Source organism: Rhea pennata, chromosome 2 (genome assembly GCF_028389875.1).
Source record: "Rhea pennata isolate bPtePen1 chromosome 2, bPtePen1.pri, whole genome shotgun sequence".
Taxonomy (NCBI): domain Eukaryota; kingdom Metazoa; phylum Chordata; class Aves; order Rheiformes; family Rheidae; genus Rhea; species Rhea pennata.
Genome location: NC_084664.1, coordinates 48,686,664 through 48,706,249, shown reverse-complemented (window position 1 = coordinate 48,706,249; position 19,586 = coordinate 48,686,664). Strand labels below are relative to the sequence as shown.

General features: G+C 39.2%; 1 protein-coding gene across 1 annotated transcript; it reads right to left on the bottom strand.

The window, feature by feature from the left end:
- Positions 1-5,527: 5,527 nt before the first annotated feature.
- Positions 5,528-17,045, bottom strand: LZTFL1 (leucine zipper transcription factor like 1). Its single transcript, XM_062567870.1, has 10 exons — positions 16,869-17,045; positions 15,065-15,189; positions 14,371-14,565; positions 13,853-13,913; positions 12,920-12,988; positions 11,420-11,485; positions 11,210-11,287; positions 7,824-7,997; positions 7,222-7,325; positions 5,528-6,484 (listed from the first exon to the last, which is right to left on the bottom strand). The coding sequence occupies exons 1-10, from the start codon at positions 16,869-16,871 to the stop codon at positions 6,466-6,468; spliced, it is 894 nt and encodes a 297-aa protein (XP_062423854.1). The 5' UTR covers positions 16,872-17,045; the 3' UTR covers positions 5,528-6,465.
- Between the last annotated feature and the right edge of the window lie 2,541 nt (positions 17,046-19,586).

Genomic DNA, 19,586 nt, shown 5'->3' with positions numbered 1-19,586 from the left:
CCATGCGGGTGTAGACAGCTGCCTGCACCTGTGACTTGCTGACCAGCCGTGCATAGCAGCAAGGTCACAAAGCGGGACAGAGGTAGCCCCTGCTTTGCATGCTGGAAAAGGTGACGCTAGAGCTTTATGCATCTTGTATATGTGAAATCAGTCTCCAAGGCAGCATTTTGGTGCTGCTGGAAATGGAGATACGCATTCAATAACGTCACAGGTAGCAAGACCTCCCTATAGTACAGCTTTGAGGGAGCTCACATCCATTCCCATTTTGCCAGCAGAACTGCAACATGCCGGCTACCCTTGAAAATACATCACTTGGAGAACCCTGAATTCTGCTGGAAGGAAAAATCCAATGCCAAGTTTAAGGCCATATGCTATTAACCTGAAGGACATACATATCGAGAAGCTACCAATATTGTTAGCTGTCCCACATCGTGAAAACTTTTGCAAATTATTAAGTTAAATATCCATCACTGCCTGTGGGATTTATTAAAAATGATGGTTATAAGTAAGTAGCTTATAGCATTTAAAAAGTCACAGACAGGAGAGCCTTAAAAATAGCTAGCCGTTGGGATAATGGTCATGCTTCTGTGTGAATAGATTACTCCTACTGATGAACGTAATCAAGTTAAACATTTCTTTGCCTCTATACCTCCTTCCCACTACATTTCAAACTAGTTTACTAATGAACTGGGGGAGACTGTGTAGGCAAGGAGGTGTGGTGAGCTTGGAGCAGGTCAGGCTAGAGCAGGAAGTTCAGACACAGTGGAAAGAATCTCTCTCTCTTGTATATATGTCAGCCTTACAAACAACCTGGATCATAAATTGCTGTCCATTTTTAAAGGCAGTCATGCACACAGGTGCTTAGCACAGCGTCTGTCATCTGGGTGTCATCCACCTTCAGAGATGGGCTCTAAATTCACTTAAGGGTATTTAAACATCTAACACTCAGTGATCCCTGCTGGAAGACTTCCCCCTCCCCTCACCCCCTGCACACTTCAGCTGTGCTGCTCCTGATGCAATTGAAGATTTGTATCATCTTCTTTAAGAGTTTTACTTCTTTCAGATCGGGTAAAGACTTGGGCTTCACGTGAAGGGACAAAGATAAGTCTCCAGGCACAAGGACTTTCATCATTATGCTGGTCATTTTAAAGGGGGATTAAGAAGAAAATCTCCCCCTCTTTACCTACCAAACTCTAGCAGTGGGAAAGACTAGAGGTTCATCTTTTCCATGGCAGGCCAGGGAACGACAGGACAGGACGAGGACTGCTCTACGCAAACCTAGCCAGGTTTGCTAGGCTAGGGGAAGCAGGGAATCCCATTTCTCACTGAAGTAAAACTGGAAGTACTTGGGTGACGGTACCAACTGAAAATTCTGCTCGTCTCCTGACACCTGGACAGTAAGATGCCAGCACATCTCCCAGCTACTTAAAACACATCAGAGAGTCTGAGGTCCTAGCAACAAGTTGGCGGCTACATCCGGAGTGTGGGAGAGAAGCTTAAGAGCTTGGTCCCTGGAAGAGATGGAAAAAAGAGAGTAAGAAGCAGTAGGCAGCAGTGGAGGATGACTGGTCTAGACAACTCCTAGATTATTCTGCTAGGTACCCTGGACTTTATTAAGCTACCAATATTTAGGGCTATGCTCCCTACTTCTAGAAAGAGCTCTTGTGGTGTGCTCTCCTTGATGAGCCTGGCACGCGGGAGAGACAAAGTGTTGGCAGGAGCCAGCTCTAGTGTTCAGCAACTGCCATTCCTGGAGGCACTGCCTTCCCGACAGAAATGTTGGCATGTTGAATTGCCAAAGGGAAGTGATGGAAGTGTCTTTAAAGTCCCTACAAATGTTTAGTGGAGCTGTCAAGGAAAGCAGATATACACCCAAGGTAGCAGCTCCCCTGATATGATAGTAGGTGCTGTGGCGTTTTTCTGTCTGGATTTACTGTTCACAGTCACTGCTTTAAGCTCCATATTTCCTTACTTTAGGAGACAGAGAGAATCCAGATAGATTTCCAGACCTTAGACAACCCATGAGCCATGGCAGCTGTAGGGTGATTGCTCCATGTGTAGTTGGAAATCACAGTTTCTCCTTTAAGCAGATATTAGCCGTTATTACAGGAACACATTTATTCCTTCTAGCTCATTGCTGCCACGTGCTGCTCAGTTCCAAACTGTCGATGATGCCCTTGAGGGCTGTACTCTGAACTCTTATATTCAGCCCCTTAACGACCCTTAAACTGTTCTGCACTACCTCAATCTCCAGTTATTAAGTAATAATATAAGGCATCCTTAGGGAGGCCTTATCCCTAAGAAAACATGCCTGGAAAGAGCCTTTTTCTCTCTTTTCATTTGCCTTGCCTTTCTTAAGCATTAGAGCTCTAGCCATCTTTGGGCTGCAGTGGTTTTTAGGGTACTGCTTCCACAGAGGTGCACCAATACAGCTCAGAGAATCACACCCATTTCACCCAGACCACAGAACCAGCCTGTGTAAAACGCAAGAACCTCAACGTGGCACTTAACTAAAAGTGAAAGGCTACTCGGCCGGTTCGGTCGGTTCCTCTGCTGGCTGATGGATGCCAGTTCGGGCTTTCTCTCTCAGCAGTTTGGGGAGGTCCCTGGGCAGCTCTCTTGCTCACCAGCAGCTGTCAGCCCTGAGCTCTCCTTTCAGGGCTAGTGGTAGATTGAAATGGGGCTAAACAGAGAACTAACGCCCTGCACGTGCTGCCTGCCATAACCTCCTGTTTATGAGCTAAAGAAGCAGTCTCAAGGCTACTCTGCCTTCTTTCTCATCCACCTAGCAGCTGTCTCCACCTGGTTAAAGATTGCACCAGCCTACTCAACACCAACCATTGTCTACATGTAACAAATATGTTGAGATACTATTAACTGGTTCCTACAAAAAAAGGGATATCATCTTGATACCAATAGATATCAATCTATTAAGATACTAAGACTGCTAAGACAGACATCTACCCACCTTCATTCGCAGGACAGTGGATCTCAGATATTATCCAAAATGCTGCCGAATGTTTCAAGATACATCTGTGTGGACATAATAAGACTTGATAAGTAGATTTTTTTCCTGGAATATTTGAGGAGGAGAGCAGATCAGAGGGCCTTTAGGGAGAATTGTGTAGGTGCCCAGAACAGGGCAGGAATTGCAGGCCAGTGCTTTCACTGCGCTATTGTTAAAATTAACAATCATAGGTTGATCCTTGTGGGCACATTCTCTACTCAAAGCCAGTTAAAAATATTCATAGCAGTAATTCTTACCTGCTCGCACGCAAACTTACCTTCAAATCATATTAAATTTGTTCTTAGTAAGTTTTAAATGGCCTGTCTTCCTAGAGCAGCCTGAACTTTGAGCTTTATCAGTTCAGCCACCTGGCACCACAGGATGATTCACGTGGTTTCCTGGGGCAGTAAGAATACTTTGTCTGTGTTTGACAGCATTTGGTCTCACACAAACCAACAGTTGTCCTCAATGAAGCTGCAAAGAGATGAACTGAGGAATCTCAACAACTTTTTGGTTGGATCAGAATGTAAGTGCGTGATGTATGACTGCATATCCCCAGAAGGCAAGGTATATAGGAGATGCCCAAATTCCAGCTGTCTTTACACAGGTCTACCAAATCAGAGAGGATCACTTGCAGTCTAAGTGTTACAGACTGGGTATTCATTTTATGACATTTAAAGAAAAAGGCTATTATTCATAAGAGAAAAAGAGACTGAACAGTCAAAGAGCATTAGAGAATGTATTGTCTCATAAAGAAGGTAGCAGTACTGCTGGCTTATCTATTAACGACGAACTGCCGAACCCAATTGTTATAGCGAAGGGGTGCTTTTTTGGCTGTCACAATCAATACTAGTGAAGCTGAGCTGCCTAGATTTCATTCCTGCAGGAAAATATGCTTCACTTTGCAAGTAAAAAGAAAACACAGCTTGAAAGAGATTTGATTCCTGCAGATCAGCCAGTTATAGAGAAATTCTGTTCCCTTCAAGCATAACGAGGGAGTTAACAGCTCAAGTGGAAGAAATCATCGAATCATAGAATCAGTAAGGTTGGAAGGGACCTCTGGAGATCATCTAGTCCAACCTCCCTGCTCAAGCAGGGTCACCTAGAGCATGTTAGACAGGGTTGCATCCAGGCGGGCCTTGAATGTCTCCAGAGAAGGAGACTCCACAACCTCTCTGGGCAACCTGCGCCAGTGCTCTGTCACCCTCATAGTGAAGTGGAGAAATGGATGGTGCTTATTTGAGCAGTGTAACAAACTTCCAGTGATCAAAGGCTAGTAGATACTGTATTAGAATTCAGAGAGAGAAGTGCAGTTTTAAAAACATCACACATCATCAGGAGAATCTCCATCTCCAAAACATCGTACCTATTTCAATAAAAGGAGAATTGCTCTCGTATAACACCACAGGTCTCTTTTGAGAGGCAAAGAGATGGTGTATTTCTATCAAAAGCTCCATCAAAACACATTTACTGTACCCATTCAGCAATACAAACCAATGAGAGCATCACACTAGCCTCTTATTCTCCACACTAGCTACCTGCAAAATAGGCAGTCAGTGTTTCAGTTTTACACTTTAGAGCTCTCTATAAGACTTACCTTACACATCTGATGAGATAATAAAGTCTGTAACCACACTTTCTATGACCAACTTATTTTATTGAGACCTACGCATATACTGAAGTTCAAAGTGCACTTCCTTGTGGAAATGCTGTCTAAGCAGATGATGATCCCCTATCAGGGATTCAATATTCTAGCTAAGTCAGCAGCCAAGGATTTGTCATAAAAGAGAAAAATAGCAGAAATCACGAGATTCTCTACTTCTTTTAAAACTGTTCACCTGATGTTTTAACTATTGTAACTGGTCTTCTTAAAGTGAGTTTCATTACAACAAAAAACACTTGCAACATTCACCTAGACAAGCAGTCCCGATAACATCAACATAATGACTCTGACAAAACACAGGCCAGAAACCTTTTTGGTACATGTGTTCAGAACTTAACATTTTACTGACTGCAAAAGAGACAAAAAACAAAAACAACTCTTTTTCACAAATTTAACTTAATGCCACATGTGGGGCACATAATCCCACAAAGCCCTTCTATCATGCGACAGCAATAAATTACTACAGACATAGGGCTTTATCCAACCCAATCCTGTTTAATTAATGGGGGGAAAAGCACAACCAAAGACTTTAGAAAATATGACAATTTTAATGGCTATGCCCTTTTGAGAGCAAGTGAGCAAAAGCGTTCCCAAGCAGCAACACCACCACAGACCACCTTCTGTTGTAGATGCCAGTTTCCATAGTCATCAGCACATACACAAGTCTTTTCCCAGCCCAATCACTGGGCTGCTTGTTTACAGCTGGTTGATATGGTGTGGTCATTGGCATGAGTTTATAATTCACATGTTTGTATTTCTAGCAATATCCTTTATTGATCTGCCACTATTTCCTACAGGAATAAGAAAAACAGCTATATAAAATGCACCTATAAAGAAACATCTCTTTAAAGATGAAATTTTTTAAAACATAATGGTTTTATTTGAAGTAATATGCAACATACATATCAACAGGGGAAAAATGAACAAGTAAAAAGCACTATAAATAGGCTGCCAGATGAATCCACGGCAGAGGATTTCAAGCACAAGATGTGAGGAAAAAAACCTCTTTTCAGTGAGGCTGCAATAAGAATGGTGGTGAAAACATCTAAAATAACTTATCTCCTGAGAAAGCTGCTTCATTAGCAACTTACTTAGGCTTTCTCAGATTGTCATCTTAACGTTAAAAATATTGGGAAGAATCAGAATTCCAGTGTTCAAATTTGTTTCAAATAAATTCCAGAGCAATAGCATAACTGCAATTAATGTATTTATTTAAGAGGGCCAGATACTTCCCTTGTACAGTATCTTTACCTCCTTATCTCAAGAACAGCCTCTAGCAAAATGTTACTGATCAAATTTTGCTGAGAGGTCGGACAACTTAAGTGAATAATAATACTACAGAATTAGTGTGTTTTTCCTTCTGCTCTTTTCTTCCACTGATGTAATTCTCAGCGATAACAACACGTCATGGCTATGTGAATGAAATAACTGGAGTTTTCACCTCAGAGACATCTAAGAAAAAACTAATGCTTATTTTATCTTTTTCTCTTTTCTTAGTAAAAATAGACATTCTCTGTAAAGAGTTGTATCAGTTCTTCAATAAATTGTTATTTGCTATTTCTCAGGGAATGTGCAAAGTTAACAATTAAAGACATTACTACAGAAACTAATATTCATGACAAGTTTAGAAGAAAGTAAGGTAGAAGTTTCAACATCTTATCAGTATTAATAAAAAGTTATTTTAAGCACTAAAAGCAGGAAGTAAACCAGTCAAAACAAAAATATTAGAAAAATAACACCAAGTCTACATTTTCTCTCTATGGCAGCTTCTGACAAATCGGACATTCTTTGTATTTTAGTCCTCTGGCTCATATCTGAGGATAAAAAGAGATAATCAAAACACAGTAGAAAATACCTAAAAGACAGCTTGTTTCTAAAGAAAATATAAAACCCAAGTAATGAATTACTGCCGTTTGTGGTATGTTCGTGTCAACATTCACTATATGGCTTAGGGCACAGACAAATATGTATATTTTTTAGATTATTTTCTCCTTTTACAACTGGCCAGTTTACAAAACAGTAGAATGAACAAATGAACAGGAGCCCCCCCCACAGATCCCAAAATACTGTCAGAAAAGTTTAAAGAGCAGTTTGCATTTCCACCTCCACCCTTCGATGGCATAGGTCTAAGGAATCAGCGTTGCCAGAGATCACTCGCCGTTTACAGAACGACAATCTTCCACCTAATGCAACGGCCAGGGTGTATCTTTATTACTCAGTACAGGCCTAACCCTGCTTAGGTTTACCTACTGGGTACTTCTTACTCTTTTGAAGTCTTAACTACCACACCATGGATACGGTGTTTCCTTTCAGGATACTACATACTCTCATTATCTGCTAGGCAATAGCTGCTGTTGCACACAGCCTTACTCACCTAGCATCCATTAAAAGGACTGGCCTATCAAAAGTCACAAAACATCTTAGTGACGTTTTTTCTAAGGAAAATTTATAATCTGTTTTAGATACTTTCACATACAAACAAAACAGGAGTAAATCGTGCATCTTATTTGGACAGTCAGAACAGCTGATGGAGCAGAACAACATCACTTACTTAGAAAGCTTTTTACGTAGATCCTTTATCTGCTCATTCTTCTTCATAAGGATCTCTTTCATGTTGCGATAGGCAGCTGTTTGCTGAAATTTCTTCTCTAATTCCTACACAGCAATAATATCAAAATATTATTTACTTATGTATTAAAACCTGGGTAATATGCTTTTTAAAAATGACTTTTTTCCTCCTTAGAACACTGGTGTCTCTAACTATTCCCTATTCAAATTTAGCTGAAGTCAGCTAATAGATTAAAATGTTATTACCAGGAGAGAAAGACAGAAAGACACGCTTTATTTTTTGAAGAAGTCAGGCTAAAAATCTTCTGAAGACTGGGAATACAGTTTGCATTCTTGTAATTATACATATGTATACATATACATATGAATGGGCAATATTTAAGCATTCATATGGTTATATTCATGCAGTGAGCTGTGTATTTGCTATTTTACATATAACCATGTTTTTCCACTGACATAAAAATATTCTGGCACCAATGTGACCCTAGTAAACTTGTGGTCCTTGCACTCCAGTGCATGCTTGTTAAATTCTTAATCAGTTATAAAGTGAGCAAGGAGCCCATCTCTACATTACAAAAAGCTGACCTTTTCAGCTGTGGATAGTTGATCTTGAACCTTAAGCAAGTCATGTTTTGTTGTCACCAAGTTCTCTTCCAAAGATTTTTGATTTGCAGTAGAGTCATTCAGGGTCTTCTCAAACTGACATTTCAAAGCTGCCACTTTATTTTCCAGTTCAGTTATATCCTGGTTTACATTAGCCTCCAAAAGAAGAAATATTTAAAATATCAAATGCAAAAGTCCATACAAAATGGGTACACATTAATTTTTATGAGTTATGCCTGCACTATTCCTGTAAAGCCCAATCGATAAGTGCTTTAATTAACTAAATTAGGAAATTCCACACACTACAGAATATTGGAAAAAAATACACTTCTAGCTTTAAAAACTGTTTTAAAATGCATTTCAAAAATGTCTGGAGCATTTTTTCTGGCAAGTTGAGATACCAGGTTCTTGTTCTTCACTTCTTTATAGTAATTAGGTGAAACATAATGAAGCATAACACAATAAGTTATTCAGCATATGTAAATAGTAAATTACAGTTTAAGATCATAATATCTATGTTACACTTTTAAAGCCATTATCACAACTATTTTAAAAGTCATTAGTGTAATATATTGTGGGAAAGGATGACAGCGTTAAGTTGATATTATCAGTCATGCTCTGATGTTGTACTGTTTTCTGATGAGACAAAAAACCATCTACACAGTTGCTTGTGAGGCAACTTCCATAACTATGAGAGGAAACAACCTGAACTCTTCTTGCCATCAGGCCTGGGCTGCATAGAATTATATTCATGTAACTCTCTTATGGTTTTCCGCAAAAAAAAAAAAAAAAAAAAAAAAAATCCAACTCTCAAAAGTATAATGACCCAGGATAAGGCTGAACTACCAGCACCTTAAAAAGAACAAACGCCTAAAACTAAGGAAACTTTGCTTTATTTTTTGTGTGGGAGGTGATGAGTGTAGTAATACAATTGATAATAGTACCTGCATAGAAGAAAAGCTTAATTTTGAATTTTGATAACTAGTCCAAAGCTGCGCTGCTGAAAATCACGACAGAGTATTACTTGTTTTAGATCAGAAAAAAAATCACTGTCTATTCTGAACTGTGACATTGTAAAAGTTAACTACATTATAATTCTAAATCTCCAAGTTAAAGTGATCTATCAGAGCAGTTCCCCACAAATTGTGGTCCACATTTGTTCTGTGGAACCATGTTTATGCTATGAAGAAAAATAACTAGAAATTGCTGAGATAAGAGTTGTTCCTTTAAAAATTGTTGTGGTTTAGCAGCCATTTGTTTGCCTCAGAAGTTTGAAAACTACTGCTTAATGTGCAGCTGGGTTCATATGATTTTTATCAACATCTATCTTACAAAAATGTGGAGTAAATCTAAAAGAAATGTAGAATGTTATCCAAGCAATTAATATACTTAGTGATTAAGTGGTATATTTCAATACAATATCTACTAGCTGGTTTTGAATACGTATATATGCCCATACATAAAGTAAGAGTAGGTGAGGAAGGTGATAGATTACAGAGAATAAATTAGAACATGAAAGCTGCAAATAGTCAGCAGCCCTGCTAATCAGGCCAATTCATGTTTAACCATAAAAGAAGGACAAGATTTGGTTCCATTTTTTTCAAACTACTAACACTACAATCCAGGATTTAATAAAACTCTTTAAATGGGAAGACTGTTGCCAGCAGGTGGAGAGAGGTGATCCTGCCCCTCTACTCAGCCCTGGGGAGGCCTCATCTCAAGGACTGTGTTCAGTTCTGGTCTCCACAGCACAAGAGAGACATGGAGCTACTGGAGAGAGCCCAGCGTAGGGCTACAAAGATGATCAGAGGGCTGGAGCATCTGCCGTGTGAGGAACGGCTGCGAGAGCTGGGCCTCTTCAGCCTGGGGAAGAGAAGACTGAGGGGAGATCTTATCAATGTGTACAAGTACCTGAAGGGAGGGTGTCAAAGGGATGGGGCTAAACTCTTTTCAGTTGTCTCATGTGAAAGGACAAGAAGCAATGGGCAAAAACTGAACCACAGGAAGTTCCACCTGAATATGAGGAGGAATGTCTTCACTGTGAGAGTGACGGAGCACTGGCACAGGTTGCCCAGAGAGGTTGTGGAGTCTCCTTCTCTGGAGATCTTCAAGGCCCACCTGGATGCAACCCTGTCTAACATGCTGTAGGTGACCCTGCTGAGCAGGGAGGTTGGACTAGATGATCTCCAGAGGTCCCTTCCAACCTTACTGATTCTATGATTCGATGAATATTAAACCTTTATCTATTTTGTTAAACCTTAAATTATTAAAGAAGGTATTTGCCATAACCGATAAATTCCTTTCTAAATAATACTGTATTTAATACAGATTTTGAAAGTTACTAGACAAAATCAGAAAAGAAAGCTAAGTACATACCATCAACCCCCAGTCAGAAAGCAAAATAAAAAGAAATTGTGATTAAAACATGAAAATCAAAGTGGAAATAGTGAATCTTAACGCTTGCTTCAAATTTGTGAATACTGCTGGAATTAAAGTAGTCCATTTCTTAAAACAATGGGATTTAAGTGTTCAAATTTTGCTAAAAATTTGAACAAAAATATTTTAAATTTAAAACAAAAAACATCATATATGGACAAACTTGAGAAAATTTAACAAAATGAAGGTACAGGCTAAAAAAACAATACCAAAGTGACGTGAACAGATTTGCCTATGTCACTCTACCACAGCACTAGCTTTTAATGCTTTTTTTCTGTAGCAACAAGTAATTGTGTCTGAATCCAACATTTACAGAAAAGATTAAGGACTTTATGTAGTAAAAATAACCTGGTGAACCATTTTTGAAAGTACACTGATATGTGTAGAATTATTTAAAATTAAACATTTGTCATCTGACTCATGCTTGTTAATGTTTGTGGCAAACAACTGATGTTTGGGAATATATGATCGGGACATATGTGTATGCATTTAGGTTTTTAAAATTTGAATCAAGAGGAAGCAAGTCTGACTTGTGCAAGACTTTATCAAGCAAATGTGATAAATGCTGGAAAAAAATAAGCATTTTATTATTGCAATAAAAAACAGATTAGATACTGTTTGATTAGCAAAGAGGAAGAAAGAAACATAAACTTACGTTTGTTAATATAAAATAAATATTGCCCTTGAAAACATGAACTCTGGAATAATACATTCTGATAGTATCTTATCACGGTCTATAAGACACAAAGTAAGTCATAAAATAAACTAACATACTATCTGCTGACTAACGGACCAGCAGGAACACGACAATGTCGGCAGGAACATGACATACTAAGCTGAACCTTTACATCTGCCAGGAAAGAAACATACTATACAGACTATGGCACAGAAGTGATAATTACTGGGGGAAAACCCCTGACAATTACATTTACCTTTTGATCTCCCTGGATCATCTGTAAATCTTTCAGTGACTTCTCTAGTTTGACCTTTTCATCTAGTGCAGTTGTAGCCTGAAAAAAAAAGAAAAAAAACAACTCATGAGCGTATTTTCATTGAAAACATGGCTATAATAACAATGGTATTCTTATCTGAATAGTTTTAATATTTAAATAACTAAGTAGCCAAGCTCACAGTGAATTTACCTGTGTTTCTATTGTCTTGAGTCTGGTCTTCAGTTTTTCATTTTCTTCTTGAAGTCTAGCAATTTCCTTTGGGTAAATAAACAAGAAATAGTTTTCCCATAAATACTCTTGTTCTATTTTCAGTTTTCCAAATATTTCAAGTAAGAAAGTAAGCCTAATAGTTCAAGAAAGCAGGAATCCTTGTAAATGCTTGTAGAGATGGCTGTGCTGATAAGAAATACTGATTTCTTCACAAATCTAGCATCAAAATTATTGCATCTTCTGCCTCAAAGAGCAAGGAATTTAAGTCTCCTTAAATACATATAAGCAGTTATACTGTAATCTATAAGACCTCTCACTTAAATTTAACACTTATTTTACTGAATCAAGGTCAGTAAGTTATCATCTTGCAGTATAACGGTTCATGATAACAAAATTGCATGTTAGAGATACAAATCTCATTGCTGTTTATCACTTCTATTTTCAATCAACAGCTGGATAATAATTTATTCACAGTCCCTACTTAAAAAAGAAATATCAGGCCACCACTTACAATGTTCTATGTCACAGAAAATAACCGTGTTTTATCAGTCATAGTAAATTTACCATTTAGATTTTGAATTATTTTTGAGACCAACAAATATCAGATGCACATATTTAACTAAAACTGTTGTGAAACAGATTTTGAATTTACTTTTAAGAAATAAATATACTGAGCTGTAAGCAAAATAGAATATAAATGTTTTAGTTATCTTAAAAGGTAACAACAGTTATGACTGAGACACTGCTCTTAACATGCCACTTGGGCAATACAGCCTGGAAGACCAAAAATTTAATTCTTAGTTGAATAACTTCTTGATTCCTCATGCTTTATGAACGCATTGTAAGATGTGTAACATTTTAAAATAGCCAAATAAGTTCAATCCATAATAAAAATTATTGCTAACATTAAGTATTAGAGCATGTTTTACAGCTGTGAACATCTTTAACAAGTAGGAAATCAGGCACTTCCAAAATTACCAAAATTCAAGTTCATTCTTAAGTTTTTGTTTCTTTAGGAGAAATTTAAGCTACAAACCCCCCCAAAAGATGGAATTTAATAAGACTGACTTCCAGTAAAACAGAAAAATCACTGATACTCTAATCATTTCAGTCAGTTACATATTTTAATTTATTTCCCTGTAGGAAGTCCAATCTCACAGAACATAGCTAAATACTAGTTTTCACTAACTTTAATCATTAAATGGAAAAGTAAAAAATTACAGAAGTCAAAATATCTTTGCAAAAGGAAGTTTAATATTGTAATAACTGCTAGAAGCCATAATCAAGCCATAATCAAGCAATAAATAAAAGATACTTTAGAACATTTATTAATTTAGTAGCATTTTACTTTATATTATGTTGTATATTACACTGACTGCTGAATAGAGAAAGATACAAGTATTACTGTACAGTTTTCCAGTTCAGCTGAATATGGAAAATAGTCATCAACTACAGCTGCATCAAAAAACAAATTCTTACCTTGTTTAGCAGCTCTGACCCACCTTCATTTAGTGGAGCCAGTTTCGGCTTAATGAGATCTGCACTGGGCTAAAGTGATGAAAGGTTAAAAGAAAAAAAAAAAAAAAAGAATGATACAAATTGCTCAGAAAAAGAAATGTATTCTTTTATGCTGTAAAATAACGATTGGCAGTCAATTCTGCTTTTTTTTGGAAAGCAAATGAATGATCTTTTATTCTGATTTCAATTTTAGTGGTAGCTTGGCCTTTAAATTATATACAGCTTCATTACATACATCACTTTCAGCTAAAGATTAAATGGAAGTACTGCATACAAATAAAAAAAAAACCAAAGTAATAAAAGACCACTGATGCTGCAACTACCAGAAGATAAAAGAGTCAGAGGAAAGAAAAATTAAGTGATTGTAAGTAAAAAAAAAAAAAAAAAAAGTACATAGTTCAAGATAATTTAATTTTTACGTACTCATATATTATCTATATTAATTAAATATACATGGAATCTTATTTGTTTTGTAACATAAATGTTAATCATACAGGATAAGCTAGAGCTATATCTGTATTGTGGGATCTTCTCAGCTTCATGCTGGGACAAAGCCTGGCTATGTGTCTGTGCCTGTTTTACCACAGTTTCAAAGGTAAAGGAACCCAGAAGCAGATGCTCCAATACATCCCTGATCTGGCTGACTTTGGGATCAGGCTTAAAAGGTATGTCTAGAGTGTGCAGAATCCCCAGTCTAGAAACAGCCATGGCAGTTCAGTGTGGGCCTTGGTGCTGAACTGTAAACTTCTACTTTTTGAAGATCTTTAAAAGTTACCCTGAACAAATACTTTTTTCCTCTTAAAACACAAAGAGACAGTACTACATAATTATTTTAAATATCACTCCTGACTCCATATGGTATTTAATTATGATATTTTAAATATAAAACTCTACCTTCTTGTTTGAAGATGTAAATTCTGACTTCTCAAACTCAGCAACCTGTTCCAACAATTCTCTTGAAGAGAAAAATAAAGGGAGACATTCATTTACTGAACGAGCTGTGTCATGAAACACATCTACCAGGCTCATGCTATGCTCCTTATTGCATATAAAATGAAACTCCATGCAAATACAATGGACAACGTCATGCAGTAGTATGGTATATATATTGAAATTGTAAGATTTAGAGTCTTTGATTTAAATATACGCTACTTATATAATAAAAGGTTATTAATCAAATCCTATCCCTTGCTCTGAACTGATTAATTCAAGTTATAAATACTACTAAAAAATAAAACATTTTTCCACGACAAATTTGAAAGTATCTCACTACTTTATAGACAGAAGATTTGAAACTAATTTATCAACACAATAGGAAAAGAATAACTTTAGAAGGTTAAGAATATAAGTAATCAACATTCTGAAGCTTTCTTATTATTGAAAAAGGTTCTCTATAGTCCAATATATGTTACCGATTCTCCAACTCAGAGATGTCTGTCTGTAACTTAAGGTACCATTTTTCAGCCTGTGAAAAGAGCTGGCGTAGAAGTAAAACATTGGTGTAAGCTGTATTTATGAGTTCTGATTCCACCTCACTGTGTACAACAGTCTGCAGTCCATCCAGCATGTCTGTCACCTCGTCAACTGTGAAGGTCTCCTCAACAAGTCTAAACAGAAAAGTCAACATGAGTCATATATGATAAAGATAACAATTCTGCATTGTTTTAAGAGACCTCACTACACCAAGTATCACTTACAAATAACAATGTCCTCCTAAAACCGTTTGCTATCAGTAGTTATTAGGTGACAAAGCCACAAGTAATTTTGTTAATCCATTTACATTTTATCTTGGAAACAATACAAACAGAAATATAATTTCCATTTAGAGTCTTGTATCAAATTTAGACATAATAAGTAAGACGTAAATCAATGTCATGCTGTCTATTTCTATGCTAATTCCTAATGATTTAAACAACTTAGTTTTTAAAGCGCTTGACAAGTAACATCTAGAAAAATTACTGTGTCTTTCTTCCTCAGTAAGAATACATAAACTGTCTGAAGAAAGTCACCCCATCAAGCACTAAACCTACAACTGTCACTAACATAATTTGCTCAGTTCTTCCTCCCTACAATTTTTAGCTTAATATGCTACCCTCTTCATGGCACCTGCTGTCCTTAAGGTCCTGGAAGCAAGAATCCACGGTTTTTAGACGTAGGCCACGCTTGGAACGAGCAAAGCGCATATAGTTGATCACTTCATTCTGGTGATGCTCATTAAGGCCTAGCTCTGCCTGTGGACAAGGAGATAAGCATAAAGATTCACTGAAATAAGTGAAAAGGAATATTAGTATTGCAAAGACTTCCCCTCCAACTATTTTCATGCTTGCTTTTATAACGGGTTATTGAGTTTACTAGTATGTTAGAAAACAAACATATTTTCACATGTGTAACCCCTGCATACCTCACCTAAGTATAACCCCTTTAAAAGTACCAGGACTTCAAAATAAAACCTCAGATAACCAACACCCTCAGAAAGGTCAGACAAAAATCAGGAGCAGACACAATCAGGGGTAAGAGAAAAAGCTATAAAGAATCAGAATCAGAATGACTGTATGGGAGGGGAAGCTCTTGGATAAAGTTTTCTTTGTATTATATGTACATGTGTATAACTCCGCTGAACTATGTATTTATCTTTTAAAGATGCACTAAAAGAAATATACAGGCAAATAAGTTATGTTTCTCTCTTAGCCTATATGTAAAATCTTGAGACTTACTTCCCAGGTAATCTTACCTGATAATCCAAATTCATTTCTTAGCAGCCTATTGCCCAGAAACAAAGATTTTTATGGCAATTTAAGAAAGAATTGTTTTCAGATCTAGCTAATTAGCACTTCCATGTATGTCTCCATTTCAGATGAAGGAGTATTGCATGGTAGATTATGTTAGATTAAATCTTGCTAGTGCAGATAGCACCAGTCACAAAGAGGTAGGATCTTCACAATGCAGGAATGGGCACAAAGCTGGTGCAACCAAAGGTGAAGTCTATTTTATTGACTCCAATGTACTGAGCTAGCACTGACGATGCTGAAGGCAGCAAGACAGTAACTCAGTCAAAACAAGTAATCTGATTGCTTAATCCTTATCAATACAACTGCTTAGTGTAGCTCTAGTACAAATGCAATACTGCACTACCTCGATGAATAGTACTGACAATGTGAGCACAAATCCAGACTGCTTGGAAATTAAAGGCAGTCTAGGAAAGAGCAACAGCCGTTAATAAAACTAACTCTCATGATGCACCCGCAAATCTGGTACCTCCCTCAAAGTCCCAGTACTTGCAAATGACATCACCTGAGAAACCCAATTTATGTTCTGTTGTTGCTTGGTTTTCTTTAGATGAAAAATTTCTATTCATTACAGTCAGAAAAAAATACGTTAACACCAGTGCTGAAACCTCAGAAGCCAGAAAATGGCTACAAAGGCAAATTAAATCAAATAAATAAATAAAGTCAAGCCAACCCATTCGTGATCTCTAGGTCAGCTATGCTGATCTCCAATCAAGCAACTGCGGCATCGCATCCTGCAAAAACACCAAACAGCACCAGTCTCTGCAGAGCCCAAAAGGGGTGAGCGAGCTGCCCAGAACCGCGAGCAGCAACAACTACTCCGAGCGGCCTCTGCACGACAAAGGGCCGCAGCTCCCTCACAGGGCTTAGTCGAGCTGCCCTCCCTGCCCCAGCCCCTGGGGCGACAGACAGAGACGGCCTCCTCAGGACTGGGGCGCTGCTCAGCGCGGCTCCGTCCCCCGCCGGCGTGAGGAGCCCGTTTCCACCCGAGACGGCGGCCGCCAGAGCCGATACCCTGCGCCCCTGGCTGAAGAGGCCCGCTGTGTGGAGCAAGGGCTGCGAAGGGAGAGACGCCACCCTCCGCCCGGAGGAACTGCCGGTCCGGGGGCAGCTCCACTGCTCACCATGGCGGCCCCTCGCCGGTGCTGAGGGGACAGCTGGGGCGGCAGGAGCTAACGGTCGATTACGGGGTGACGGTTGCCATAGAGAACGAAGCCTCGCGAGCGTCCTCGCCGCGCGCCTATTGGCGGGGGCGCGCTCACGTGCCTCGCGCCGGTCTCCCCCTCGGCGTTGCGCAGCCGCGTCCCCGTGCGCCCCTCCGCCTCGGCCAGCGGCAGCGGCCGTTTCCCCGGGCAACCGCCGTTGCCCCCTTCCTCCTCCCCTCGCGAGCTGGCGCTCGGCACGGACTCGCCCCCTTCAACGGCTTCCCCGGCCGCGCATGCGCACCTCGCCGCCGTGCCGCTCGCCTGGGCGCGGGGCCGGGCGTCCCCTGTGGGGCTTTAACGTGCTCTGGCCAGAGTCCGGTCTGGTTTCGGTCTGGTGCTCGTGCACCTCGTTGGAAATGGGGGCAGGCAGTGGCCGGAGCGAACGGGTGGGAGGCTGTGCGAGTGCTGGTGTTAGTGGGGTCTCCCCCCCCCCTTTTTGCAGTGTCATTTTTTCTTGTTTTTTCCCTTTTTTTTCTTTTTTCTTTTTTTCTTTCTTTAAGCTGCCAGTTGCCTAAAGGCTACTGTCGCAGCGAGCACTATGTGAAGGTTACTCCATTTATCTCACAGCACACGTGGGCCAGGGGGCTGGCCCAGTGGAAAGACTTCATGGACCCTGCAGACCCTGTGGGCTCTCTGCTGCAGAGCAGCGTCCCGGTACCCCATGGCCTAGGCATATTGCCGCTGGATGGAGGAAAACAGCAGCCTGGTCCCTGGCACGTGTGGGTCACACGTGGGTCTGAGGCAGAGCAGTTTGTCTTGCCCTGTACGCACAATCAGTGCTGAGGTTTGCAGAAATGGTTATCATTTCGGTCTTCCTGGAGCGGCATTTTCATCCCAGTTAAAGCACACAGCCCAGGAGGGCAGAGCATTCACTGGGCACTGGCTACAGGAGGCTGTTGTTAGCAAGAAGGTTGAGCTGTCACCAAGTTTCTCTCCTGTCTGTGGCTGGTCCCTTTGGCCACGTACTGCTTTGCCACTACCTCTATCTGTCCTCTATCTTCTCTGTTTCATCTCTTAACTAGTATCAAAAACCGCTGTGCCAAACGCCAGATCAGCTGTGCAAGCATGCAGGGCATACTGGGGAGAGAAGTGCTGGCAGCTGGATGGAAGTGAGTGAAATGAATGAGGGGCTCTTAAAATTGTATTAAGAAAGGTAAGCAGGTGAGTTTTTGTGACCTTGATGATTGGTTTAAGAGCCCTATTCTGCACTGAGATTATTGCACAACAGGTTACACTCGATCTGATATGGTTCACATTACTGAAGTTAGCCTGTTGAAACCTATTATCTCTGATTCTGTAGCATAGTATTCCGATTTCACTCACTGTTCTGTAACAGCATGAAGAACGAGATCCCGCTGGAGTACCTTGTGATAGATACCACATTGAATTCTTGGCTCAGACAGCCGTGGATTAATAGCACGTATTTGAAAGAACCTGAAACTGTTAAAGATCTTTGCACATAGTACTTTGTAGTTGTACAGTGTTTATACTGCTGGACAGATGCATGCATTTTGGTTAGTGCTTAATAAAACTGAAACCTGGACACTCCTTAAGGTTAGTTTAGATTGCGTTCCATAAAGCAAACACACAAAACCAAAGCAGCAAACAGAAATCACAGTGATACTTATCTTTAAAACCAGATGTAAAATACAATAATAAAGCAAACACAGTATTTTTCCAGCAACAACATGTGCACATGTGCAGGTGGACAGAAGTGTGAAAAGTTAATACTATTCAAAACATTTTTAAAAATGTAAAAGAAGTAGGATCAGATTCTTACTTAGGCTTTAAAAATCACTTCAGTGGGCTTTATTTACAGGTGATAATGTTAGACAATACCTTTTACAATGTGTTTTCACCAAAGCAGTAGAACATACAAGTTTTATATTTTTTTTGTAAACACAGTAGAAATTAGATATTATATACTCTACCTATTTGCTTATAGTATGCCTCTTACTGACTCTTGTTAGTTGCATGTAAAATTTACTAGATTCATCAGAGTGCCCTTTGAGATTATTGCAGTAGTTTTATCTTTAAAATACATATAATCATGAATTCACTAGTCCGCTGATGTGACTGTACTTTTAATGTTTTATGATCAAGCAGTTAAGATACTGACAGAATAAAAACCTGCCCAAGACTACATAAAGTACCAGAGTTTCTGTTCCCATGTGCTATTGACACACCTATTCAAAAGTGAGGAATCTTTACTCATATATCTGTTAATCGTCTGCTGTGTCAGCTTGAACAAATTAACTTAGTTTTTTTCTCTGTAAAATAGGCATGATTATGTTCAGATTCTCAACAGAGGTGTTGTTTGGAAGCTTACTGAATTCATAAAAATGCTTTGAGATTCTTGGGTCAAAAGCACTTTGTATATGCAAAGCATTTTATGGCTTATCAGTAGTAAAGTGCTACTATGGAGATTTCTACCTTTGTATATTACAATTTTGATATAATCAGGACGTTTGGCTTCCTTTCTGTGCTGCAAAGGAATTCCTATAGTTATCTCTGTAGTTCTGGGCTGAAACAGCAAGTTTATTTCAGCAATAGGTGCCCCCAGAGAGTGCAGCAAAAGCAACTGCCTGAGCCCAGTGTCTCAGAAGGACAGAAAGAATAGGTGCACTGATAAAGAAG